The 23409-nt window shown below is 33.5% G+C and overlaps 3 protein-coding genes, 2 long non-coding RNA genes and 1 pseudogene across 7 annotated transcripts; 1 reads left to right on the forward strand and 5 right to left on the reverse strand.

Moving 5' to 3' along the window:
- Window positions 1-74: 74 nt before the first annotated feature.
- On the reverse strand, window positions 75-1490 carry LOC111005726 (salicylic acid-binding protein 2-like; annotated as a pseudogene). Its single transcript, XR_015788258.1, has 3 exons — window positions 1038-1490; window positions 596-733; window positions 75-497 (listed from the first exon to the last, which is right to left on the reverse strand). The product of XR_015788258.1 is annotated as a salicylic acid-binding protein 2-like (transcript).
- A 2494-nt stretch (window positions 1491-3984) lies between these two features.
- Window positions 3985-5576, reverse strand: LOC111005285 (salicylic acid-binding protein 2). 2 transcript variants are annotated; one of them, XM_022276735.2, is made up of 3 exons: window positions 5051-5528; window positions 4830-4967; window positions 3985-4681 (listed from the first exon to the last, which is right to left on the reverse strand). In XM_022276735.2, exons 1-3 carry the CDS (start codon window positions 5417-5419, stop codon window positions 4406-4408), a joined length of 783 nt encoding a protein of 260 aa, XP_022132427.1. In that variant the 5' UTR covers window positions 5420-5528; the 3' UTR covers window positions 3985-4405. The 2 variants fall into 2 exon arrangements, with proteins under 2 accessions (XP_022132427.1, XP_087982318.1); XM_088126192.1 differs by lacking the exon at window positions 4830-4967 and having other exon boundaries at window positions 5051-5576.
- A 3158-nt stretch (window positions 5577-8734) lies between these two features.
- On the reverse strand, window positions 8735-9243 carry LOC148213370 (uncharacterized). Its single transcript, XR_015792080.1, has 2 exons — window positions 9067-9243; window positions 8735-8986 (listed from the first exon to the last, which is right to left on the reverse strand). It is a non-coding gene; the product is annotated as an uncharacterized LOC148213370 (long non-coding RNA).
- Window positions 9244-11311: 2068 nt separating this feature from the next.
- On the reverse strand, window positions 11312-12833 carry LOC111005761 (salicylic acid-binding protein 2). Its single transcript, XM_022277385.2, has 3 exons — window positions 12370-12833; window positions 11783-11920; window positions 11312-11680 (listed from the first exon to the last, which is right to left on the reverse strand). Exons 1-3 carry the CDS (start codon window positions 12760-12762, stop codon window positions 11393-11395), a joined length of 819 nt encoding a protein of 272 aa, XP_022133077.1. The 5' UTR covers window positions 12763-12833; the 3' UTR covers window positions 11312-11392.
- A 3814-nt stretch (window positions 12834-16647) lies between these two features.
- Window positions 16648-18484, reverse strand: LOC111005398 (methylesterase 10). Its single transcript, XM_022276876.2, has 3 exons — window positions 18061-18484; window positions 17818-17952; window positions 16648-17089 (listed from the first exon to the last, which is right to left on the reverse strand). Exons 1-3 carry the CDS (start codon window positions 18439-18441, stop codon window positions 16745-16747), a joined length of 861 nt encoding a protein of 286 aa, XP_022132568.1. The 5' UTR covers window positions 18442-18484; the 3' UTR covers window positions 16648-16744.
- Window positions 18485-21032: 2548 nt separating this feature from the next.
- On the forward strand, window positions 21033-22798 carry LOC148213371 (uncharacterized). The gene is made up of 2 exons (XR_015788279.1): window positions 21033-22423; window positions 22497-22798. It is a non-coding gene; the product is annotated as an uncharacterized LOC148213371 (long non-coding RNA).
- The last annotated feature ends 611 nt before the right edge of the window (window positions 22799-23409 follow it).

A 23409-nucleotide genomic window follows, 5' to 3' on the forward strand; every position in this document is an offset into this window, starting at 1 on the left:
TATCAAATCTCTTATTTTCAAATCCTTTTAGCAATTGAGATCACCAACCAATTACAAAACAGACCCACAAACTATTTTTCAATTTAAATCACATCTATTAGCTGAAACATAATTATTAATTAAGTTCAATATATATCCTTGGCAAAAGATAGATTCAAAAGCTACCACATGGTTTTTATTACATTATTATATTAATATGGCAAGGCAGCTCATTAAGTAGAGCAAGTGTGAGCTATCCGAAGAAGGAGGTGGAAAACTTGGAGAGGTTTTGAGAACATTGCCATGTGATCAGCCCCATCAATCTCCATCACTCTTTCAATCCCACAATTCTGAATCATCCACTTCTGGAACTGCTTTGTGATCGTTTTGTCATGGCCGCAAATTATGTAAAATTTGGTCACTGATCCGTAATTTTCCTCTGAAAATTTCTCTGCTTTGGCCAGCTCTTCTTGGAATTCCGACCCTGCTCTCACCAGATTCTTTGCTAGTGCTAGATTCTAATCCCCATAACGGAAATTATAATTAATTAACTAATCAATCTCACAAAATATGAAACAAGAAAACAGATGCATAGAGACAGATATAGTGAATGAACCTCAGGAGGACAGATTTGATAGACGTTTACGGCCATGAATTTGGGGCCAAAAAGAACTGAAGTTAAACATCCAACTGGGCTTTCATAGGAACTAAACTGGGTGTCCAGCCAAAATTCCTTGGTAGTGTTCTCCATGTGCTTGCATAAACAACACAACACAACATTAGTGTCAGGAGTACAACAAATTTGGTCTCCATATTTCTACCATAAATCTTCTTCATTCCACTTATGTGAAAAATTGTTCGCATTTTTAATTAGAAGATAAGATGTTTCTTTTTTTGTCAGTAATTTGTATTAAAGAGGAATAAACCACCCCTCAATCTAAAAATTTAAGCAGATGAATCGAGCAAATTTAATTCATATATTAGATATCTAACCACTGTTTTAGGTGAAAAGAAAAAAAGTTAAAATTTTGGTAGGTGGGATGGTAATGATAATATACCTTATCCAAGACATAGGGAGGGGCGTGGTTGGTATCAGGAGTAAAAGCAGTCAAGAAAACAGAAGCTGCAATCTTGTGAGGATACTTCTCCATGGCCACTGCCAAACTCATGCCTCCAAAGCTGTGACCAACCAATATCACCTTTTCATTTGGAGGAAGACAAGCCATGGTCTTCAGCAGAGGTTCTGAATACTCTACAAGAGAGGAACCTGCTGGATTTCCCTCTGGTCGATCCCGGCCGAGGCCATGTCGAGCACCGTTACCCGGTGGCCGGCCGCCTCCAGCAGCGGCTGGATCTTGTACCAGCACCAAGCCCCATGGCAAACTCCATGGACCAGCACAAAATGCTTCTTCAGCCCCATCTCTGCCATATTGTGATAATTTGCCTACCTCCTTCTTTTGCCTTCACCAAATTCTTGTTGAGTAATGAAGTTTTTGAGACGTGGGAATGGTTGTTGAGGATTTTATTATCAACCACAAAACTTAGTTGGCAGTCAATTTTCACTTTCTACATTATTGTCCTAAGTTTTACTGCGAGAACAAGAATTACTCTATAGGATGAGATACACTGACAAAATGTTTTGAATTGTGCAGCCGCAAGTTGCTATCAGCAAAGTTTCTTTGTCGCATTTCTCGATATATAAATTATTTGACAGAATTAGAACTATTTAGTTGGTAATTCTACACATATGTAAAGTTCCATTAATTTCATTCTAGACATTGATACCTACCATAATTCATTAAACCCAAATATGATTTTTTTATAATGATTCTTTTAATGGAAATCTATTAGAAGATTAAAATTGCAATATTTATTCAAGTTTAACGTAAAAATTATAATATTTATCAAAGTTCAAGTCTAATTTTTTTAAAATTTTTTTTAGTATAACATGTAGAGGTGGAGAATCGAAATTACAACCTCGTGGTTTGGAATATATATCAATTATCTATGTTCGCTTCGACAAGTCAAAGTATAATTTGATGAAATGAAAGTTTAAAATAAAAATTGATATACCTTATCAAGTTTAATGGTAAAACAGATATTTTTTCTATTTTAAAATTTTATAAACTAAAAAAAATGAATAGAAAAGAGAAAAAAGAAATTTTTTCTTTAGAGAGTACCAGACAAAATGAGATTTATAATTACACTTTATTCCAAATATGAACACGTGAAGAGGATAACGTGGTGGAATTGACAACAGCAAAAATTCTGTCGCCATAATTTTTTTAGTTCTAACATGTGTGAGGAGAAAATTATCCTACACTGCATATAGTAATAATGGTGAAAGCGTGTGAAAAAACTCCATAAATAAAAGAGAATAAATAATGTAGGAACGAAAAAAATAAAGAAAATTGAAAATACTTTTTATTCAAATACTTTCATCGAACTAATAACCTATTCTATGAAGAATTAAGGCAGCAAAAAAGGGGAAAAAAGTATAATGATGGGAATCTCTCATATAACTTTTTAAAAAACTCTTTGAAGCTAGAAATTTCAATATACATGCTTTTGAAGTTGGTATTAATCTAATTATCTGATTTTTTAAAAAATAATTTTAGAGAATTTTTCAGGCCTGGTAGTTTTTTTTTTCTCTTATTATTATTTTGTCTAAAATTGTAATTAGATATCAATTTGTGTCAGAGTTGTACCGTTTGTGTTGGACTTTTTGAGCGAGTGGTTGCGGTTTCACTTTGGAATAGTTAATGGGAAAAAGGTTTGATAGGATGCCATTTAATCATTTATGAGTGATGAGTTTACATTTTGCTTTGTTAGGTCAAAATATTAATCTTTTCAAATGTGGGGTCTATAACTAAAAACAATAATAAATGAGGAGAGATCTTTATTTATAATCACATGCATAAATGACCCATTTGTCAACAAGTTAATTCATGATCATTTGTAATGACTAACGAGAGAATCGTCCTTTGTAATGTATATGTTTTGGCATTTATGTTCCTACTTTCATTTTTAAAGTGATCCCAATTGGTATTTGTCTAATAACTACACTTTTCTAGATCTATCTCTTGATAATAGATGTGATAGACATTATGCTTCACAGAGAAGAAGAGGTGACATGCATAAGAGTTTGAGGAATGCTCTATGATACTTTATTCGAGAAGAAGAATTGTTAGAAATGCGATCAAATGTCTCATATTGACTAGGTGAATCTCCATTAATATGAGACATTTTGAATGAAACAAAAAGTAAAGTCATGAAAGCTTATGTTCAAAACAATGCATATCCAAATTTCATGGACTGTCGATTGAGCCACAAATGAAAAAGTACATCTCATCTAGAAAGAAAGGAAAATAATAATAACAAACAAATAAGCATAAAAGAAGGCTAGCGTGAGTTGTGGTCTCTAGGTAGGGATATCTATTTTCACTCCTGGACGGGAATATGACAATTTTTTCCCCCATTGTATAAATGGAAATGGGACAGGAACGTGTTCTTTGTCCGCATTTCTCCTCTCCTCACCCTATTATTCTATATATTAAAAAGATCGTACTCTCCCCCTACCTAACCTACCAATAAAATATGTTATCTATTCACCCCCAATATATATAGAGAAGGATCAAACGGTGTAAATAAACTTTTATCCTTATAAATTAAGCCATTAATTAAAAATGTTCTCTAAAAAAATATTTAATCTAAGAAAATTAATTTCCGCCCCAATCCATTACAAGATTTTGCGGGAAATTGGAAAAGACGGAAAATTAACGGGGGACGGGAATGGGACGGAAATGTCCTACCCGTGGGTTGGCTCCAACGGTGTAGCACGCGAGGCCCTCACAAGTCACATCATGCGCTACCCGACAAAAATTGAAATGGTCCACCCATATTTAAATGACCAAAAAATAAAACGTGAGGCTCGGACCATATTTCTAAAATCTTTTTGAGCTATTATTTACAATGTTCCGGATAAATCTAGAGAAAATTAATACATATTCTAAGATTGTATACTTTTTTTTTATTATTTTAATACAATTTTAGCTGACACATGAAGCAAAAACCCCAAGTATCAAATACATTGAAGAAGCTTAATAAGCTTGGATAGGTGAAATAATCCCTCTCCAAAGAGAGGATCAAGAACAAGTTCACAACTCTAATGAAAGTGTTATGAATAATAAAGTTGAATTTGAATTCCCACTCAGCTTTATATGTCTTATTTGTATTAATTAATTATATCAATTTGGAAACCATTATTCTTTTTGGAAATATCTTACTAGATTTTTGTACCAATGATTAGATCTTCATCATCGACCACATACACAATTTCTCCATATCATAATAATTAATAATATCTTCAGCAATCCGAAAGCCAGAACTAATCGACATAAAATATCGCTGTTGAAATTAATTTGGCTTAATTGAGAGCAATCTGAAGGAGGCAGTGGAGAAGCTCGCGAGGCTTGGAAAACATGGCCATGTGATCTGCGCCGTTGATTTCCATCACATTTTGGATCCCAGCGTTGAGAATCATCCACTGCTGGAAGTCTTTGGGGATGGCTTTGTCTTCTGTACAAACCACGTACACTTTAGGGACCGATCCGTACTTTTCCTTTGAAAAGTTCTTTGCCTTTGACAGGTCTTGTATGAACAGCGAGCTTGGCCTCAGCAGATTCAGCCCCAGTTCCAAATCCTTCGCCCATAACAATAATAATTAATATAAATGCAATGTCACAATCAAACACGAGAGAAATATGCAAAAACATAGATTTAGAAAACAAATAATGATATGTCAATTTTTCAACCATGATTATAATAGAGATAGATTCAGCTGAGATAACCTCTGGAGGGGAGAGTTGGTAGAGTTTCTTGGCCATGAAATTGGGGCCGAAGAACATTGAAGTTAAAGGCTCAGCTGCGTTTCCGTAAGGACAAAACTGAGTGTCTAGCCAAGCTTCCGCAGGACTTTGCTTGTTGTACTTGCATAACCAAAACAAAGTAAAGAAATATATTTATATTTATTTTCGAACAATACTTAGGTCTTTATCCAGTCGATAGATACCTGATCCAAGACATAGGAAGGGGAGTGATCGGTATCAGGAACAAAGGCAGTCAAGAAAACAGAAGCGGCAATCTTGTGAGGGAAGTGCTCCATGGCGACGGCCAGGTTGATGCCCCCAAGGCTGTGACCAACAAGAATCACCTTTTCATTAGGAGCTACACAGGCCAATGCCTTCAACAAAGGCTCCGAATACTCTACAATCGACTGCACCTCCTGAATCGGCCTCATGTCAATGCCCGACGCCGCCATGTCGAGCACCGTCACGCGGTGCCCTGCGGCCACCAGCAGCGGCTTGATCTTGAACCAGCACCACGCCCCATGGCAAGCCCCATGGACCAGTACAAAATGCTTCTTTTGCTCCATGTCCATATCGTATGATCATAATTTTTGCACGCTCTTCTTCTTATAAGAGCCTTGGTCGTCGTTTAAGTCTTCTCTCAATTAATGGTGATTTTGAGGGTTAAGAGAGAAGTGTAAATGCAGGGCCCCCCTTTGATGGAGATATCTATAAGGGATGGCCAATACCAATTTCAAAGCTAAATCAATTATTGTGCGTTTAATTTGTGTGGTGTCATCATTACACCCATGATCACCTAAAAAGAGAACTCAATTAATGTGGGAAAAGAGTGAATTAAAAGGGAAATATAGAGAAATTCATAATCCACAGAATTGTTAAAGATTATTTTTGTGGAAATACTTAATTGGCATAAAGTTTTTAAAATAGGAAATTGGACTAAATTACAACATAGCTAAACTGCCCTAAATGTTGGATTAAGTCCCTCCACCTTGTGCAATAAAAAAAATCATTTAATTATTTATAATTCCTTATCTTTGCTTCTTTGATTTAATGGAAAAATCTCATACGGAATAAGCAGAAAATTACTGAGAAATTTAAAGAAAAACACAAGAATTAACGTGGAAAAACTCCAAACCGCAGAAAAACCATGGCGCGCCCACGAAGGAAAATCCACTATGTGAAAAATTACTCCCGGAACTTCTTCGTAGTGGCTCCGTTCCATGCCTCATTTCATAGAGAACCTCAAAGTGGCTCTATTTCATTATATTCCATCCATATCCCAATTCCATTCATTTAATGAGTGCTCTTGGAGTAGTTGGTCTGGCCCTGAACCTACGTGAGGGAATGCTAGACGTTTGGTAATTTCTCCTCCGACCAGAAGGATGGGGTTTCTCTCGCTTTTGGCATAGCGGGCCCCCAGCGGGAGGCCCGCACGACGGGCTATTAGCTCAGTGGTAGAGCGCGCCCCTGATAATTGCGTCGTTGTGCCTGGGCTGTGAGGGCTCTCAGCCACATGGATAGTTTGACTGAGATAGATTGTTTCAAATTAAAATTAGTAATTGAATTTACTAATTGAGGTTACACAAAATCGGGGTACTAGCAAGTGCATCTTTGATGCAGTCATCGATTCTCCCGAGAGGTCACAATTACCGCGAGCAAACATATTAATGACGAGGAACACATTTTTGCTTTCTCCCCCACGTTCCACTGTGCCGAGATGTGAGGTGTAGGTGGTGATGATCACCCCGAGGACCCGCCAACGCTCATTCAAACCCTAGTCGGTCGGTCCTCCATTCATCCGACCAGAGGTGTGGATAACGAGGCCACCTTCACAACCTTCTCCCTTCTGTCCCTATGTTGTAGTAAGGTAGGGCGGTTCGCTTGAGTAGCTCAACCGCCCCTTAGCCTGGTGCATTTCTCCCCCAGATTTCTCCCCCCGCTCAGTTAACTAGAGCTGGTATACCTAACTTAAAGTATTTCAATTGGGATGATTAAAACCCAAGTCCATGAGCTCATTTTATAGTAGTTGGAACGCACTTCCTCCTTGTACTTTTTCGATGTGGGACAACTTCTAGCACATGGAGACCATCCTTGTATTCTTCTAACGTGGGACAATTTCAATTCCAATATTTTGCCAAAACCCAACATGATGTTGTGAGCACTTTTTTTCTTCGTATTTGTTTGGATTGGATCGAAGTTTGTGGAAGTTTTCAGATTCTTCGGTTTAGCTAGACTATAAAGTTTTTTGTTTTAAAATTAAGTATTTGGTGTGTCCGGAGGGAGACTATGCAACTCAAACTTCTCTCAAATTATTTAACTACATAGCATACCTAATGTACCAACTTAAAGACTAATTCTTGTAAAAGACCAAACAATAAATAATTTGCAAAAAAAAAGAACATTATAATTATTTTAAAGAAAAAGCATGTTGTGTTAAAAGAAAAGAAAAGAATTTTAAGATAAACAAATGGATAATAATAATAAAAAAAAGAGGACAGTTAACTATATACATAAATTTAATATGTATTTTTTAAGAAACCTCACAACTTTTTATTTATTTTTTTCAAATATAACATAGTGTCATTTTTCTTAATCTGTTTTATATTACATTTGAATTTGAGTTTGATTAAGATTATTATATACTATTTTAATAAAATTTCAAATTCTTTTGTAAAATTTGAAAATACACATCTATTTTATACTACATCAGTAAAATACCTCAAAAAAGAAAATTTCCTAATTTTTTTCTTCTTTTAATTATAATATGTATGTTTGTTTTCGGCATTTAGAAATGAATAAGACAACAAACCTAAATTATTGGTTGAATAGTTGCCAAACTCTTCTTAGTATAGAATTGCAAAAAGTTAAAGATTTAGATCAGAACATAGCCTCCTATAGACCACGAATGTATTATATTTCTTTTAAGAAAAAACGTGGTTTGTTCAAAGAGAACAAGAATTTTAAGTCTAATAAATGGATACTAACAAAAAAAAAGGAAATTTTATAGCATAAATTCAATACACTTTTTAAAAAAACATGACAAATTTTTCATTTATCTCGTCTTAGTCTATTTTATATTACATTTGAATTTAGAATTATACTAATTTTACAAAATTTCAAATTTTATGCTATATTTAAAAATACAGATCTATTTTATGCTATTTTATAAATGCCTAAAAAAATTTAATTTCCTCGCACATTAATTATACGTGGGTGTATGACATTTAAAATGAAAGAAGAAAACAAACCTGAATTATTGGTCAATGGTTGCCAAACTTTTCTAAATATAGCCACTTTACTTTCCAGCCCATTATCTCTCTTTCTTTCCTACTTTCTTGAAATTCAACAAAAGGTTGATGTGATAATCTCCTAATATTTTCAAATAACAAATCGTGTTTTATTTGTCTTCCTCCTTTTAGTGTTAGATTTTGGTTCAAAAACTAATAATAATATTAGTTTTATTTATGTGAAGTTCTCACTGCAACAAATTCGACTTTTAATGACGGACAATTTGTCCGTTATTAAAAGGAAACGATGACGGTCAAACGACTGTCATCTATACGAGTATCCTTGTTTCCTTTCAATGACGGACAATGACCGACATCTTTATAAGTGTCATTGTTTCTTTTTAATGGCAGACATCCTTCAATGACGATCATTGCCCGTCATCATATGTACGTCATCATATGTGCATCATAAATGTGTGCTTTTAATAACGGGCAATGCCTGTCGTTGTTTCTTTAATATTTGAATAAAAAAAATAATATTGTTGGTTACACACTAGTAAACCAACAATCCTCTTGCTCAATCTACAAAGAAATATGAAAATTGTATTTTATTTTTATATTATTATTAGCTAACTCACAAAGAACCATGGAAGAACGTAATGAATAATTGAACAATTTTCAATAATGAGTAATGAATAATTGAGCAGTTTTCAATAACGAATATGAGCAAATTGCACAACTACATAGACCAAAATGTAGCAATATATATGTAACACATGCTTTTTAGTTAATGAAAGCATACATCACTTGAACAAAATACCAACTAGAACTAAGGACATGAAGCTTCCATGGCTCTAAATCTATCACCCCGCTTCCATTGCTCTAAATCTATTACCTACTTGCATTAAATCCCTACATAAAGGAGATAATCATGCACCAAAGATTATGCACAAAGCTACTTTAAGAAATCAAACAGAAAAAAGAACCGCTACCTCTACAAGCTTTGCAACAACTTCATGGTTGATCTCACCATGCTTGGCAATTCCAGCAGCATGAATCTTAAGGATAGCAAGGAATATAAACATATTTTAGAAGAATAAGCAACACTAATTTGCTCAAAAAAGAAAAAGACAAACTCAAGTTCAAGTACATTTTTCATAAAGCAAAATATAAACATAAGGAATCCTAGAAGGAAGGTATTACCACTAGTAAAATTGAAATTTTTAGCTCAACACTCCCTATTTTAACCTTTTCACCTCCTTTCTTAGAATCCAATAAATTCAATAGTCCCCTAATATTTTCGTATACCAAATCGTGTCTCATTTGTCTTCCTCATTTAGGTTAAATTCTCTCTATTTTAACTTTTTCTGCTTCTCTTACCTTTAGTTTTCAGTCAATTATCTTTATTTTAACTCATTGGATTAAAATAAGGCGACTGATATTTAAAAATAATATTTGGCTCTATTTTTTTTTTTTAAATAACATTGACCTTTCGAACTTATTATTCTAACAATTGAATAAAATCAATAATTGCTTTTATTTTGCTTTAAAAAATGCTTTTATTTATGTTCAATTCTCTAATTTCCCTGAAAATATGGCACATTTTAATGAAATTAGTGATTTCTTTTTATTTATTTTTTTGTTAATGATTATGAGCTGTCCTCAACTTTCAAGAAATTAAATAAACAAAATGTTTTCTTGAGAGATGGATCCTTTCTCACAAATAATTGTGAATTTGTCACACTTCTAATACAGACAAAAAAAGTATTTTAATATAAGCCCCCATTAATAGAGAAAATTGCATTTAATGCTATCTTGAGTTGGTGCATATGCATCATGTCAAGTTGGATATTAATATTCCAAAATGTATTTGATAGCATTTATTATTTTTAAATATTCCAAAATTTCTACATTTTCATACCTTTAGTTAATTATTATTTTTTATTGATATTTTTTTAGGAATTTGATTTATATATTAACACTCTAAATCATGCAATATAGTGATATGAAATATTAGTAACATAGATATTAAATAATAATATATAACTACTAATAAATATAGATATATTTGTGGAGCTTTAGTCGAAAATACATACCTAACCCAATTTAACTAAGTTCAAATTGACAATTATTAATAAATAGTTAGGGTAGAAATGTTCTATATCTATATTTTTTCTTATTATGTATAGTAAGTTCTTTTAAATCTTTTATATCAAATAAAAACGATAGTTACATGGAATAATTTCTTTGTATGATTGAACTAGAAAAAAATAAGAAATTCATACAAATATGTTGTCTAATTGATCTAGAGATATTTTACTTGGTAAAGAAGGAACGGAAATCGCCAAAAGATAACTTCTTTGCTGGTTGAAATCTTCCGTGTCAATTTTTAAGAACAATATATATATGTATATATATATATAATAAGAAAATAATGGGAAAAACAACTAAAATTACACTAGAAAATTTGACCTGCAGGTCAGTGTGTTGCTTCTATTACATTCTTTTCTATATTTTTTTCCTTCCTTTTTGAAGGATTCCTTCACATCTTAGGTCCTTTAATTTATGTAAATTTTTTAATTTTAAATATAGTAATTTGTGTTACTCATATATGATACATAGCCTATTTTTGTTTATATTATCCAACTTTCATCATATATAATATTTTTATGTATTGTAGCAAATTTCTTAGGAAGCTCTTGTTTTAATATTTGCTGTTTTTTTTTTCTGGGGTGGGGGAGCAAAATTTTACATGATAATTCTTTTTTATATATAATCTAAATATCATGGGAGGGGAAAATTTTTAAAATCTTTATTGTTTATATATGTTTTTTCAAACTAATGGGGCAACCAGTTTTGCTCCGCTGACTTTTTCTATCATTTTCTTTTATTTTAATTATTTGGCATCTCATTTCATATTTTCTTTCGGCACTGAAAAGGAAATTAGGACAAAAACAAAACTAAAATATTTTATTAACAATATTTAAAAAAAAAGCAATCTTTGTTTGGAAAGAATAAGAGGATGAAGATGGAAAATGACATCGAGCTATATTCCTATCGACAACAATTCAAATTTAAAGAAGTTACACACCCCTCTTACATAATTTTGAGTGAATTTACATGACATAACAGATAATTAAATGATTAATAGACGTGTCATATCAATATTTCATAGTTAAGAAACTGAATTTATGACTTTGTACGCACCGCAACGCAAGCGAAAATTTAAGAAAACAATTTGACACAAATGCTCAAATTAAATTACAAAAACTAAATACATCAAGTTTCAAATTATATCTTATCCAATTAGAGGCATTTTTAAGCATATTTTTTGGCAATTTGGAGAAGGCATTGGGCTAGTTGGTGTGGCTTAGAGAACATGGGCATATGATCAGCTCCTTCAATTTCCATCACGTTTTGTTTTGGAATCCCACTGTTTTGGATCATCCATTCCTGATACTGCTTTCTGATCACCTTGTCTTCACTACAAATCACATAAAATTTGGTCACTGATCCAAATTTCTCTTCCTTAAACTTGTCTGCTCTCGACAGATCCTCCCTGAACATCGGGCTTGGTCTCACCAAAGTCTTGGCCAGCTCCAAATCCTTTTATAGTTCGTGTACAAAAATACAAAAAGCAACCGTTAATTTTAAAACATATGGTGTATGAAAGAAAGAAATTAAAAAGGAGGAAGAATTTAAGAGGACCTCAATTGGGGATAGCTGATAGAGGTAGGTGGACAAGAATTTGGGTCCAAACAGCATCGAAGTGAAAGCCTCGTTGGTGCTTCCATTGGACGAAAATTCGATGTCCAGCAGATCTTCTAGCTGGTTCTTCTCTGAGTGCTATGGGCAAACAAAATGAAAATTTGATCCATTTTATATTCTTACTCATGAATGAGAAGTAAATGTTTGATAACTAATATTTAGCCAAAAAAAAAAAAAAAGAGAGAAGAATTTGAAAACTAATGTTCAATCAACCATCCAATTTTTGTTCAATTAGTAATAGTTTCTAAAGGTCGTAGATTCAATCTCTATACATTCACTTCTTTATTAAATTTTTGACAAATAAAAGAAATTTTTTAGTACATGTGAGGTGGAGGTGGAGGACCGAACTCACAATATGTTAATTGAAAATATATATGCTCGTTAGTAACGATAAATTAAAAACCTAGATTTAATGTTAGTCAGAACAAAATAGGTGCCACGGGTATTTTTCTTAAATACTTTTGGGTGTAAAAATAGGAGTTTAATTTTTTTGAGGGTGATTTAATGTGAGCGAGTGGTTATGGTACCTTGTCTAATACATAGGATGGGGCGTGGGAGGTATCGGGGACATAGGCCGTAACGAAGACGGCGGCGGCAATGTTGTCCGCGTGGGTATCCATGGCGAGGGCCAAGTTGAGGCCGCCGAGGCTGTGGGCCACCACAATCACCTTTTCACCGGCTCCAACGGTGGCCATCGTCTCCAGCAAAGGTTGCGAGTAGTGTGAAAGCGTGCGAATTTCCTCCACTGTGTTCCGGTTGACACCGGCGGCGGCCATGTCCAGCACCGTCACACGGTGGCCGGCGGCCTCGATGAGTGGCTTGAGCTTGTACCAGGTCCAAGCCCCGTGGCAAGCTCCGTGCACTAATATGAAATGTTTCTTCTCCGCCTTCATCTGCGCGTTGGAGAAACCCATGCCCATGGGCTTGGTGATCTGTATTTTTTCTTCTTTTTTATAACTGCGTTTTGTGTAGTGGAGTGGATGGATCGTTGAGCTTGCCGTCCCCTCTCTTTGTTTATTATCTTCTTTTTTTTATTATAATATATGAGGTGTGGGAGATCGCAACTTAAAAATACTTTCTAGTCCGTCATATCTTAGTCCGTTGGACTATCCTCAAGTTGATTTGCTTATTATATTCCTTCAATACATCCATCTCAGTTTTCAAATTTACTTTCTTTTTACTTTTAACCAAGTCTGGTCAATGTTTTGCTACTTTTTACTTTTAATCAAGTCTGGTCTTAAATTTTAGGTGTGTTTGTCCCAAGGAATAATTTAGGTGGGGTTCAAGGAATATCTTTGAGATCTTAGATTCATGGAACGCAACTCCACCAAATAATAATCTCTTGAACAAAGGCCAAAGTACCATCGGACTCCTAGATAATAAAAATAAAAATTATGTGTGTCTAATAATTTCTTAGGTTTGAAAAATTATTTAATAGGTCCGGAATTTATTAATCGCAAAAGTAAAAGTGCAAGTGTAGAGACTTAAATTTGAAAATTCAGTGAGGACATATGATATTTAGGAGGTGGACTAGTTTGATAAATTAAGGGTGAAATGAGTAAACAAAAAGTAATTTTAAAATGTCATCTCCCTACTCGCTTAATTGATTTCATTTTTTCTTTTGTCAAGTTGGCCTACTTCCTTGCATCATTATCATGTAAAATTACTACTCGTTGGTTGAATTAATATGGTACATCAGTAATCAAAAGTAAGTATCGTCAGTGATGGTATTATAAGAATTAAAATCAAAAGCTTTCATGGTCTTAATCGAAACAGTTTAAAGTTTGGACTGAGAGTATTAGATACGAGCATCACATTTTATGGAATAAAAATTTGTATAATAATCTTTTTTGGTTTTCCAATTTATCTGTCAAATAGAGTCCATGATTTTCTAACACAGTCAAAATATATAGAATAATATATCATATAAATTTCTTGACAATCAAATCTAATTGGGTCGATTGTGATAGTACAATTGACACTCTTGGATATTGGAAAGTAATTTTTTTTCCCTTCTTTTTTCTCAAAAGAATGCATTCTAACTCTGCGAGAACAATTTCTCTGATTTTAGACTACAAAAAGTAAAGTGAAGCCATCCAAACTATGCATATCTGACAATCCCAAAATTGCCAAACTATAGCCAAGCATCCCAATATGGGTATCATATATTGGGATCTTCTTTTAAGCCTTTTCCAATGCAAATGAAAGTGGAATCTCTTTTTTTATTTCTCCACCCTGCGGTGTCAATCAACTCTCAAGATATGCATTTCCTTCAAAATATTATGTGCCGCAGATGTTTTGTTACAAACTTTTATGTACCTCTTTTATCGATTTTTTGTCCCACTCCATGTGGATAAAACTTGGCTCTTCACTAGTAAGGAGCAATCTCGTCTTTACCACCATTAAATATTTGATAACTAAGATAGAGAAATACAAAAGCAAAATTTTAATTTAAAAAATAATTAGTTGTCAAATATTTAATAATGGTACATAAGTCAAGTTTTATCGCTATTTTATTATACGCATGATTGTTAGGGAAATAAAATATATAAGTGAGTGGGCCCATAGTAAATTACATTCTCACCTATTCTTTTGAATTCTTCATTATTATCTTTTTTTCATTTTTTCACATCTATCATTTTTATATGAAATTTTTTTACGACACTTCACTTTTCTCTCTACTCCCTCTCTCATTTCCAGATTTTCCCCTTTACAATGATTTAATAGGAAAAAAAAACATAACAAAATGAGTGATAAAAAAAATCAAATTATAATATTGATTAGATGAGAAAGAATAATTATTTGAAAATAAAATAACAAATAAAAACAAAAGGAATACTGAATTACTTCCAATTACAAATATTTGGTAAATGAAAAGAACAGATAAATTTAGTTTGGAGGGAGAAGTAGGGAGGAAAGTAAAAATGTTGTAAAAAGTTTTAAATAAAAATGAAAGAAGATAAAAAGGTACGAGTTGAAAGTTTAAACAAAACAGGAGAGAGAAGGTAATTTGGGAGAGATTTTTTACTTGTAAAATTTGTGGGCACACTTATTTATATATTCTACTAAGACAGTAATCCTACCCATAACACATCACACATGACATAAGTATGGTCCTATTAGGAGCATGCATACACACTCATTCACCGAGCGTGTCTTATCACTTTATAATTTTAGCTTCTCTAATATAGACATAAATATGCGTCAAGTCAATATCATACATTAACAACAGATGCATCATCCACAATTGAATCACGCATATTCATCAATCCCATACACCATACAGACACTTAACCTTATGGATAATTTATCCATTTTGTAATTTGCAATCTTAAAAACATTTTAAAAATTGTTGAGAATTCTTTACTTTTGAGGTTTAATCAAAATATAAGACAAGAAATTATCAATAAATACTTTTGCATCCTGTTGCTTTCTACTTTTTCCCTAGTGGCTAGTGGGGTGGTTGGCCTTGCCACTATATTGTGCCATACATCACCATCTTGATATGAAAATTGTGCTCCAGGTTGAGGATTTTTTTTCTTTTTTCTTTTCCATAGAAAAAGGAACGTGGAATTCGAACTCATGAACTTTTAATTAGAGACATGTGTTAATTATCATTGAACTAAGCTCATGTTAGTAAGTTAAAAGTTTAAGAATAACTTTGGAGCATGTCAAATGACGAAAATAAAGATAAAACTTATAACTTTTACCGTGTCACATGCCTGTTCAATAAAAAAAATAGTGATGTTGATTTTTTTTTTTTGAGAAATAGTGATATTGACATAATAATAATAATATTATTATTATTATAATATATGATACATCATTAAATCATATTAAAAATTTAAGTAAAAAATTATTTCTTAACGATGTGGAACCAAATTCTTTTAAATAAAAAAAAAAAAAAGAAGTAATAGTCATTTTCAAATAAAAGTCACTGACGCATCATCACAGTATGGAATGTCAATCTCAAAAATCTAACGAAATCTTAACATTAGAGTGAGCTATACTAGGAGGTTGCAATCAGGAATTATTGGTTATGGTTGTTTTTCATAGAACATTTTAAAATTCAGTGTTCTCATAAATACCCTTTAGATTCTTTTTTGTTTATTTTTACCAATATCTATTCTTTACCGCAACTAATAGTGTGTTTGAATCCTTTTGAAAAAGTGATTTTTAAATAATACTAATTTAAGTGTGTGTTTAGTATAATTTCTGGGACTGATTTTAAATAATTGAAAGTATTTTTCGAATAATTTGTCATATTTATCTTTTAAAATTAAATTATTTTAACCTGAGAGTTCATTGGATCAAATAGACTAGAGTAGAATGAGAGGGAATGAGTTTAGATCCATGATGACTACTTACTTTAAGAATTAATTTCTATGTGTTTTATGATGTCAAATTTTGTAAGGTCAAGGTTCGGATACTCATGAATATCAAAAAAAAAAAAAAAAAAAAATTAAGAGTCCGTTTGGTAACTTCCTATCTTAATATCTATTCATTCAAGTATGATAAATCAATCCTTTTATTTATGTTTTGAAACAAATTGGAGATGAGAACAAGAAATAGGAAATTGTTCCCAAAATTTCTATAAATTTTGAACAGAAAAACATAGTTAGTTACAAAATGATTAGATTTCTTAAGAAAATTAGAAACGAGAAAACAACATACGAGAGAGTTACGAAACGGGCCCTAATTAAATTACTTTAAAATCTATTTCTAAAGAAATATTTGAGAATGGTGTTTTGAGAAGTGATTTTTAAAGTAATTGACAATATGAAACAGGAAATACTGTGCAGATATAAAACAAGCCAAATGATTTGATGACATAAAGTTATTAAATATTTCTGACAAAGTCATTGACCAGCTCTGGGGGGAATATATGTGGGGATGAGCCCATTAATTGAGTGCAGCTAGTTTTTCAAAGCTGCTGAACTCTTGATGGCCACATTGATTTTGTGTATTCAAACTACTCTCAGCAACTTCAACCAAATGATGGAGAAGTTGTGTGGGTTTTGAGAGCATCACCATATGGCCACCTCCATTGATGCATTTCACAGCTTTTGGTGGAAACTCTTGTATCATCAGCCTCTGGAATTTGCTCTCCATAACTTCATCTCCTTCGCACACCACAAAAACCCGATCCACCGACCCGAATTTTGCCTCCGTTAGAAGGGATTCCTTGGTCAAGTCCTCAAAAAACATGTTGAATGGCCTCACCATCAATTTGGCCAACTCCAAATCCTAACACATCAGAAAGAATTAAACACTAGAAATTAAGATGTGGCCATTGCTATACACACACTCGCGATCATTATCCACTTTGTTTCGTAGTTATTTCACGTGTTTACTCCATCTTTATTCTATAAACATCAAAATCAGAGGTGGTACCAACTTACAATGATATGGTTCAATTAAAGTTTAAAAAGAATGAATTTTTCACGATTAATCTCTAAAATGATCAAGTTCTTTAAACTCTCCCAAATTCAAAATAAAAATTATATAAAAGAAAAACTATTCAACCTAAAAAATTTTATAATTTTCAGAGAAGAAAAAAATGGGTTCAATAATTTATAGAAAAAATATGGCAACGTATATCTTTTTTTTTTCTCTTTTTTAAAAATTAACAAATTGATCACATAGGTGAATGAAGCCGTGAAGTTGTCCAAAGGATGTTGGAAGCTTGACCCATTGCCAAACATATAATTTTAAAACTTTTAAGTAAATTTTGTTAGTAATAATACTAAATATCTCAAAGTTGAGAAGGCTCGAGCTTCTTATAGATCCGCCCTCGCCAACTTAATATAATTAAATACGTTAAGAAAGTAGATTTTCGTCCTAAGTTCATCCTTAAATTGATTAGATTCCAAAATTGTTCCAATTTTAAGGCAGAGCGTACAATTTTTGGGGGAGAAAAAAAGTCACAGCTTCAATTAGCAATTGAGTTGGGAAATTAAATTTAGTAAACTCACCTCCATGGAGCAGTCCTTGTACAACTTTTCACTCAAAAAGTTGGGGCCATACACAACAGAATTTGGAATTTCTGGGTTATCTCCGAATATGAACTGGCAATCCAACACAGTCTCCACAGAAAGGCTCTTGAAAAACTGTACACACCAATCAGAAACAACAACCCATAACCATAATTAAGTAAACCCAAAGCTCAAAAATGACAGAAATTAAGAAAAAAGTAAGCTTTTTTAGAGCTGTATTACTTTGAGTACGAGGGTGGCTGGAGGAGAGATGAAGTGGGGCATATAAGCTGTGACAAAAACAGCGACAAGAATTTGATTGGGGAATCTCTCCATGGCCAGAGAGATTATGAGGCCGCCAAAGCTATGGCCGACAAGAACCACTTTGTCCTGTGGAGGGAGAGCTTTGAAGAAGTCCATCAATGGTTGAGAGTGGCGGTGGATGGAGGTGACGTCCTCCAGCTTTGTGGGGTCGGCGCCGGCGGCGGCCAGGTCCAGCGCCGTGGCGCGGTGGCCGGCGGAGCGGAGGAGGTGGAGGAGCTTGAACCAGCACCAGCCGCCCTGGCCGGCCCCATGAACCAGAACAAAGTGAAAGTTGTGATTTTTATTAGTTGCTTTCTCCATATGGCCCTCTGTTTTTGGGCTGTTTCCTTATTTTAGGTAAGTCAACAGCTGTGTGTGTGTGTGTATTATATAAGGCCAAGGCCTCTTTCTTTTTGGGCGGCTATGGGTATGATTGAGCATTTTCGTGTGTGGGGGAAATTTCTAAAAACGTAATGTGAAAAGTTTTGCAGATTTAATAATGACTTTGACAATGAAGTCCATATAAGAAAATAATAGTGATTGAATAGGGCAAATCGTTCCTACTTTATTAGATCATTTTTAATTTGCTTCTTGTCGTTTTGGAATTCTCAATAACTTAGTGTATATTTGAGCATTGTATCTACTATTTCTTTCCTTAACATGGAAAATTCAAATCACTATATCTACGGCTTTTTCTTTGAGATTGGAGGTTCAACGTGGAAAAACACAATCAAAATAAATACCATTCAGTTAACTAGATTGGTATACTAGGCTATTTCAATTGGGATGATTAAAACTTAAGCCCATAAATTCCCTTTATAGTAGATGGAACACATCTCCTCCTTGTAGGACAACTTCTACTATTTGGTGAGCACACTCTCCACTTGTATCTCTAGGATAAATTTCAATTCCAATATTTTGCCAATCCCAACAACACATACCCAACCTCCAATTTGAGCAGATAAAAAATGCTCAAATTTTTGTAGGAAAACAAAACTCGAACCCAAATAATGAAAAGTATTCAATACAATTAAAAGAACTAATACATGTCGTTGAATGATAAATTTCAGCCAAAGTTAATGACAAAATTATATTTGAGACCAATTATAAATTGACATGAGTTCATGTTAAATTAAAAGACATGAAAATTGGCCAATTAAATAAATTTGATTGTCTTTTATAGGCATAAAATCCATGTAAGGCTCGTGGAATATCCTATAAATAGACGTGTCAATCATTTGTAGGAACATTTCATGAAGGTAAAGAAGCAAGAGAATTTAACGAAAATTTCAAGCAAATTGAAGACCATCAAGATCTACAATAGTAGGTAATGATAAGGGATGCTCATATTTAGTCACAAATTTTAAAAAATTAAAAAATAAAAATCTAACTAATTTAGAATATAATTGTACATCTTATTTATAATGTTTAAATTGCACCATTTATCTAGAGTTTAAATTGATGAAATTAAAGTTTTAAGAGAAAATTAACTCGTACATCGTAAAACTGAACTTTTCCTGACAAAATAATATAGGTTAATTAAAATATTATTTTGTCCTTTGCTTTATGACACTTATTCCATTTTAGTCTACGTTCTTTAAATTTAATCTATATTTCCAATAAATCTTTAAAATTGTTCCAACATCAATTTGAAGGTAGGAATAATAATAATAATAATAATAATAATAATAATAAATAGTAATAATAACCTGAATTCGATGAAAGGTAATTTCGGTTTTGGTATATTGAAATTATTATTTACCGACTCAAGTTTAGTTATTTAAAAAAGAAAATAAATAATTTCTCAAAAAAAAAATAAATAAATACATAAAGGTAGCTTGAGACATTTTTTGAAGAATAAAATTGGGAATTGAAAACATAGGCACGTGTAAAATCGGGAAATATCTCGTTGTTTGTGCCTCCTTGTGTTTCTCTCGTTATTTCGGCAAGTTTTTATTTATTAATATATTATTGAAAATGTGATTTCGGCAACTTCAAACTTGGAATCGTGGTCAAAATATATTCTCAATTTAGGCTAGTAAAAAAAAAAAGAGTTAATTTCACGAATTATAACTAAAAATAGTTAATCTGTGAGATTACAAAGTCACGGAGATGAAAAATCATTTTAAGATTTTCTTTAAAAAAAAGGTTCAAACCTGAACTTCAATTTCTGTCGATAGTCAATATAACCTCATCTTCAGGAAATTTTAGCATATCATAAGTCGTGATACGATTGATTGCTGTATGAATATCCTAAATCACGGAAGGGATATGGAGCTTTTCAATGATACGATGCTGGTGCCAAGAATCCTCTTTGAATTTCCGACTTCAGAACAATTTCTTTATGTAATGTGTGTTACAAAATTATCTCAAAGGTGTCGGTGAACAGGCTTAAAAGTGTTTTGGATGGAATTATCTCCCAAAGCCAAAGTGCCTTCATTCCCAAAAGGTACATTATAGATAACGCTATGTTGGACTTTGAATGTATTCACTCTTTGCGAAACAGGAAAGCTGGAAATTCTGCTTGGGCTGCGCTAAAACTTGATATGAGTAAAGCGTACGATCGGGTGGAATGAAATTTTTTGGAGGCATTAATGTTAAAATTGAGTTTTGATAAAGCCTAGGTGGATTTAATTCTGAGTTGTGTCCGCTCGATCAGACCCGAGATGGGTCTCAGACAAGGCGATCCTCTTTCACCGTATCTATTTATTATGTGTGCTGAAGGGTTGTCTAGCCTCATTCAGAAGGCTGAATATGACAAATGTGTGTCAGGACTTTCTGTTGCACGACGTTGCCTGCCTATTACGCACTTGTTCTTTGCTGATGACAGCCTCCTCTTTTTCAAAGTTAGAGTGGTTGAAGGCAAAGCGATCAAAGATTGTTTAAGGAGGTATGAGTTAGCTTTTGGACAACTAGTGAACTACGACAAGTCAGTTATTGCATTTAGCCCAAATACAAAGGCGAAGGTTAGGAGGCAGTTTCAGAATATCCTCTCAGTTAAGCTGGTGGAATGCCACCATCAATACCTCGACTTGCCTACCTTTATTCCTAGAAATAGAAGACTGCACTTTAGTTTCATCAAAGACCGTGTATGGAAATATCTACAAGGTTGGAAAGGTAAGCTTTTTTCTATTAGGGGAAAGGAGGTGCTTATTAAAGCAGTTGTTCAGGCAATCCCGTCTTATACTATGTCATGTTTTTAGACTCCAAAAAAGGCTTATAAATGATCTTCACCGGCTAGTAGCTCGATTTTGGAGCCGAGACTTACTAAAGGAAGGTTCTAGATGGCGGATTGGGATGAGTGATAGGGTGTGAGTTTATGCTGATAACTGGGTCCTAAACCAGACCATTTTAAAAGTCCTCTCCTCGCCAATTCTCCCAGTGGATACGAAGGTTGAGACTCTAATTAACAAAGAACTAGCTCAATGGAAGGAAGATGTGATTATTGGTGCTTTTACACCAGATGAAGCTAATAGTATTTTATCCATCCTTATTGGTCGTGGATCTGAGGAGGACATGCTAATTTGGCACCATGAGAAAACAGGAGTTTATACTGTAAAAAGCGGTTACAAGGTTGCTCTGAATAAGCAACCCAGTTCCAAAGGTTCGTCTTCTTCAGGGGAGTTGGAAAGGTGGTGGAAAGGCATGTGGCAAATGAGGATCCCCTCTAAAATCAAGGTTTTCTTATGGCGGCTTTGTTTGGACAGACTCCCTACTGAAGCAAATCTTTCGAAAAGAGGTGTGGACGTTCAGAATACTTGCGTTTTTTGCGGTAGGAAAGGGGAAGACAACATTCATCTCTTCTGGAGGTGTAAATTTGTCAAAGATGAGTTGAGTTTTTCGAAATTTAGTCATCTCCCTTATTCAGTTCTATCATTCTCCTTTTCTTATCATTCGAGAGTGGCAAGCAAGCCTAAGCTGATCGGAATTTGAGGAATTGACCGTGTTCTTGTGGGGTTGGTGGAATCGGCAGAATGAAAGGGCTTTCAAGCCGGAAAATAGGGAACCGGATCGATACCTGACTAGGCTCCTTCCTTTATTTCGACTTGGAGACAAATGCTTGTATGATGAACAATACCTAGCAACCAAGAGAAATCAGATGGCAACCCCTTTTGATAACTCAGATGCTTCTTTTTCTTCCGCTAATCTAAGTGCAGGGCTGGGAATAATTATTCGAAATTTTAAAGGACAGGTGATGGCAAGTGCTACGATGTACCTCGATCATGTGCAATCGATCGACGAAGCTGAAGCTTTTGCGGTGACAGAGGGCTTGAGGCTTGCAGCAGAAATCGACATTCGCATGGTATGTCTGGAAACTGATTCTATTTGAATCTTCAAAATCCTCTCCTCTGATTTGGAGGATCTTCCGAAAACAGGGGAAATAGTGAGGAATGCAAAGAGACACCGGTCTTCGATGGTGCATGCATCTTTTAATCACACTAGAAGAGGAGGGAATGAAGCTTTTTTGAGGGAGGATTTTCTGGCGGATTTGGCTTTGCAAGTGGGTCGGGAGTGTGTGGTTTGATGTTGTTTTAGTTTTTCTTTCTTCTGCTTGTGATGCTATTATCAAAAAAGAAAAAAACTGTTCTGTTAGGAAGAATGAAATGTGAATAATTGTGACGAAGTCTCCATATCTTCAATTAGATTATTTAAATTGATAATATTTTCAAACATGTAAGTATGATAATGTCATTTAGATTAATTAATGTTCGCTACATTTATATTATAATAAATTCGTTTTATATAGAATAAATTAATAGCTAAAAGTCAACTATTATTGTTTATGAGAACTGCTTAATCATTCAAATTGTAAATACGCTTTTTAAAAATGATTAGCACAGATTATTAAGACAACAGTTATCATTTTTCTTTTTTTTTTTATATTATTTATCAATTTAATTTTGACTATGCAACCTATTATTATAATATTCAACTCCAATGTTTGGTTTCTTTTCTATAGTTTCATGAGTTCGAATATATCAACCATTTTGATGATTAAAGTCCTTTTTATCATAATTTTTGCATTTAAAAGTATCTGCAACTGAAACATGAAGCTGGAAGAGCCTGTTTCAGCCCTGATATTCAAAATGAATTTTCCTTTTTTCTTTTTGAGGATCAAATGAAAAGGTCAATGAGAAACTCTTCCAGTATTAAATTGGGTTTAATAAGATGTCAACCTGAGTATACCTCAATTGGTTAAAACATACATTATTGACCAAAAAATCGGAGGTTCAAATCTACACCCACATATTGAACTAAAAAAAATCGGATTTATAAAACTAAGTAGAC

Source organism: Momordica charantia, assembly GCF_013281855.1.
Source record: "Momordica charantia cultivar OHB3-1 chromosome 1 unlocalized genomic scaffold, Mcharantia_2.0 BLBB01000001.1, whole genome shotgun sequence".
Lineage (NCBI taxonomy): Eukaryota > Viridiplantae > Streptophyta > Magnoliopsida > Cucurbitales > Cucurbitaceae > Momordica > Momordica charantia.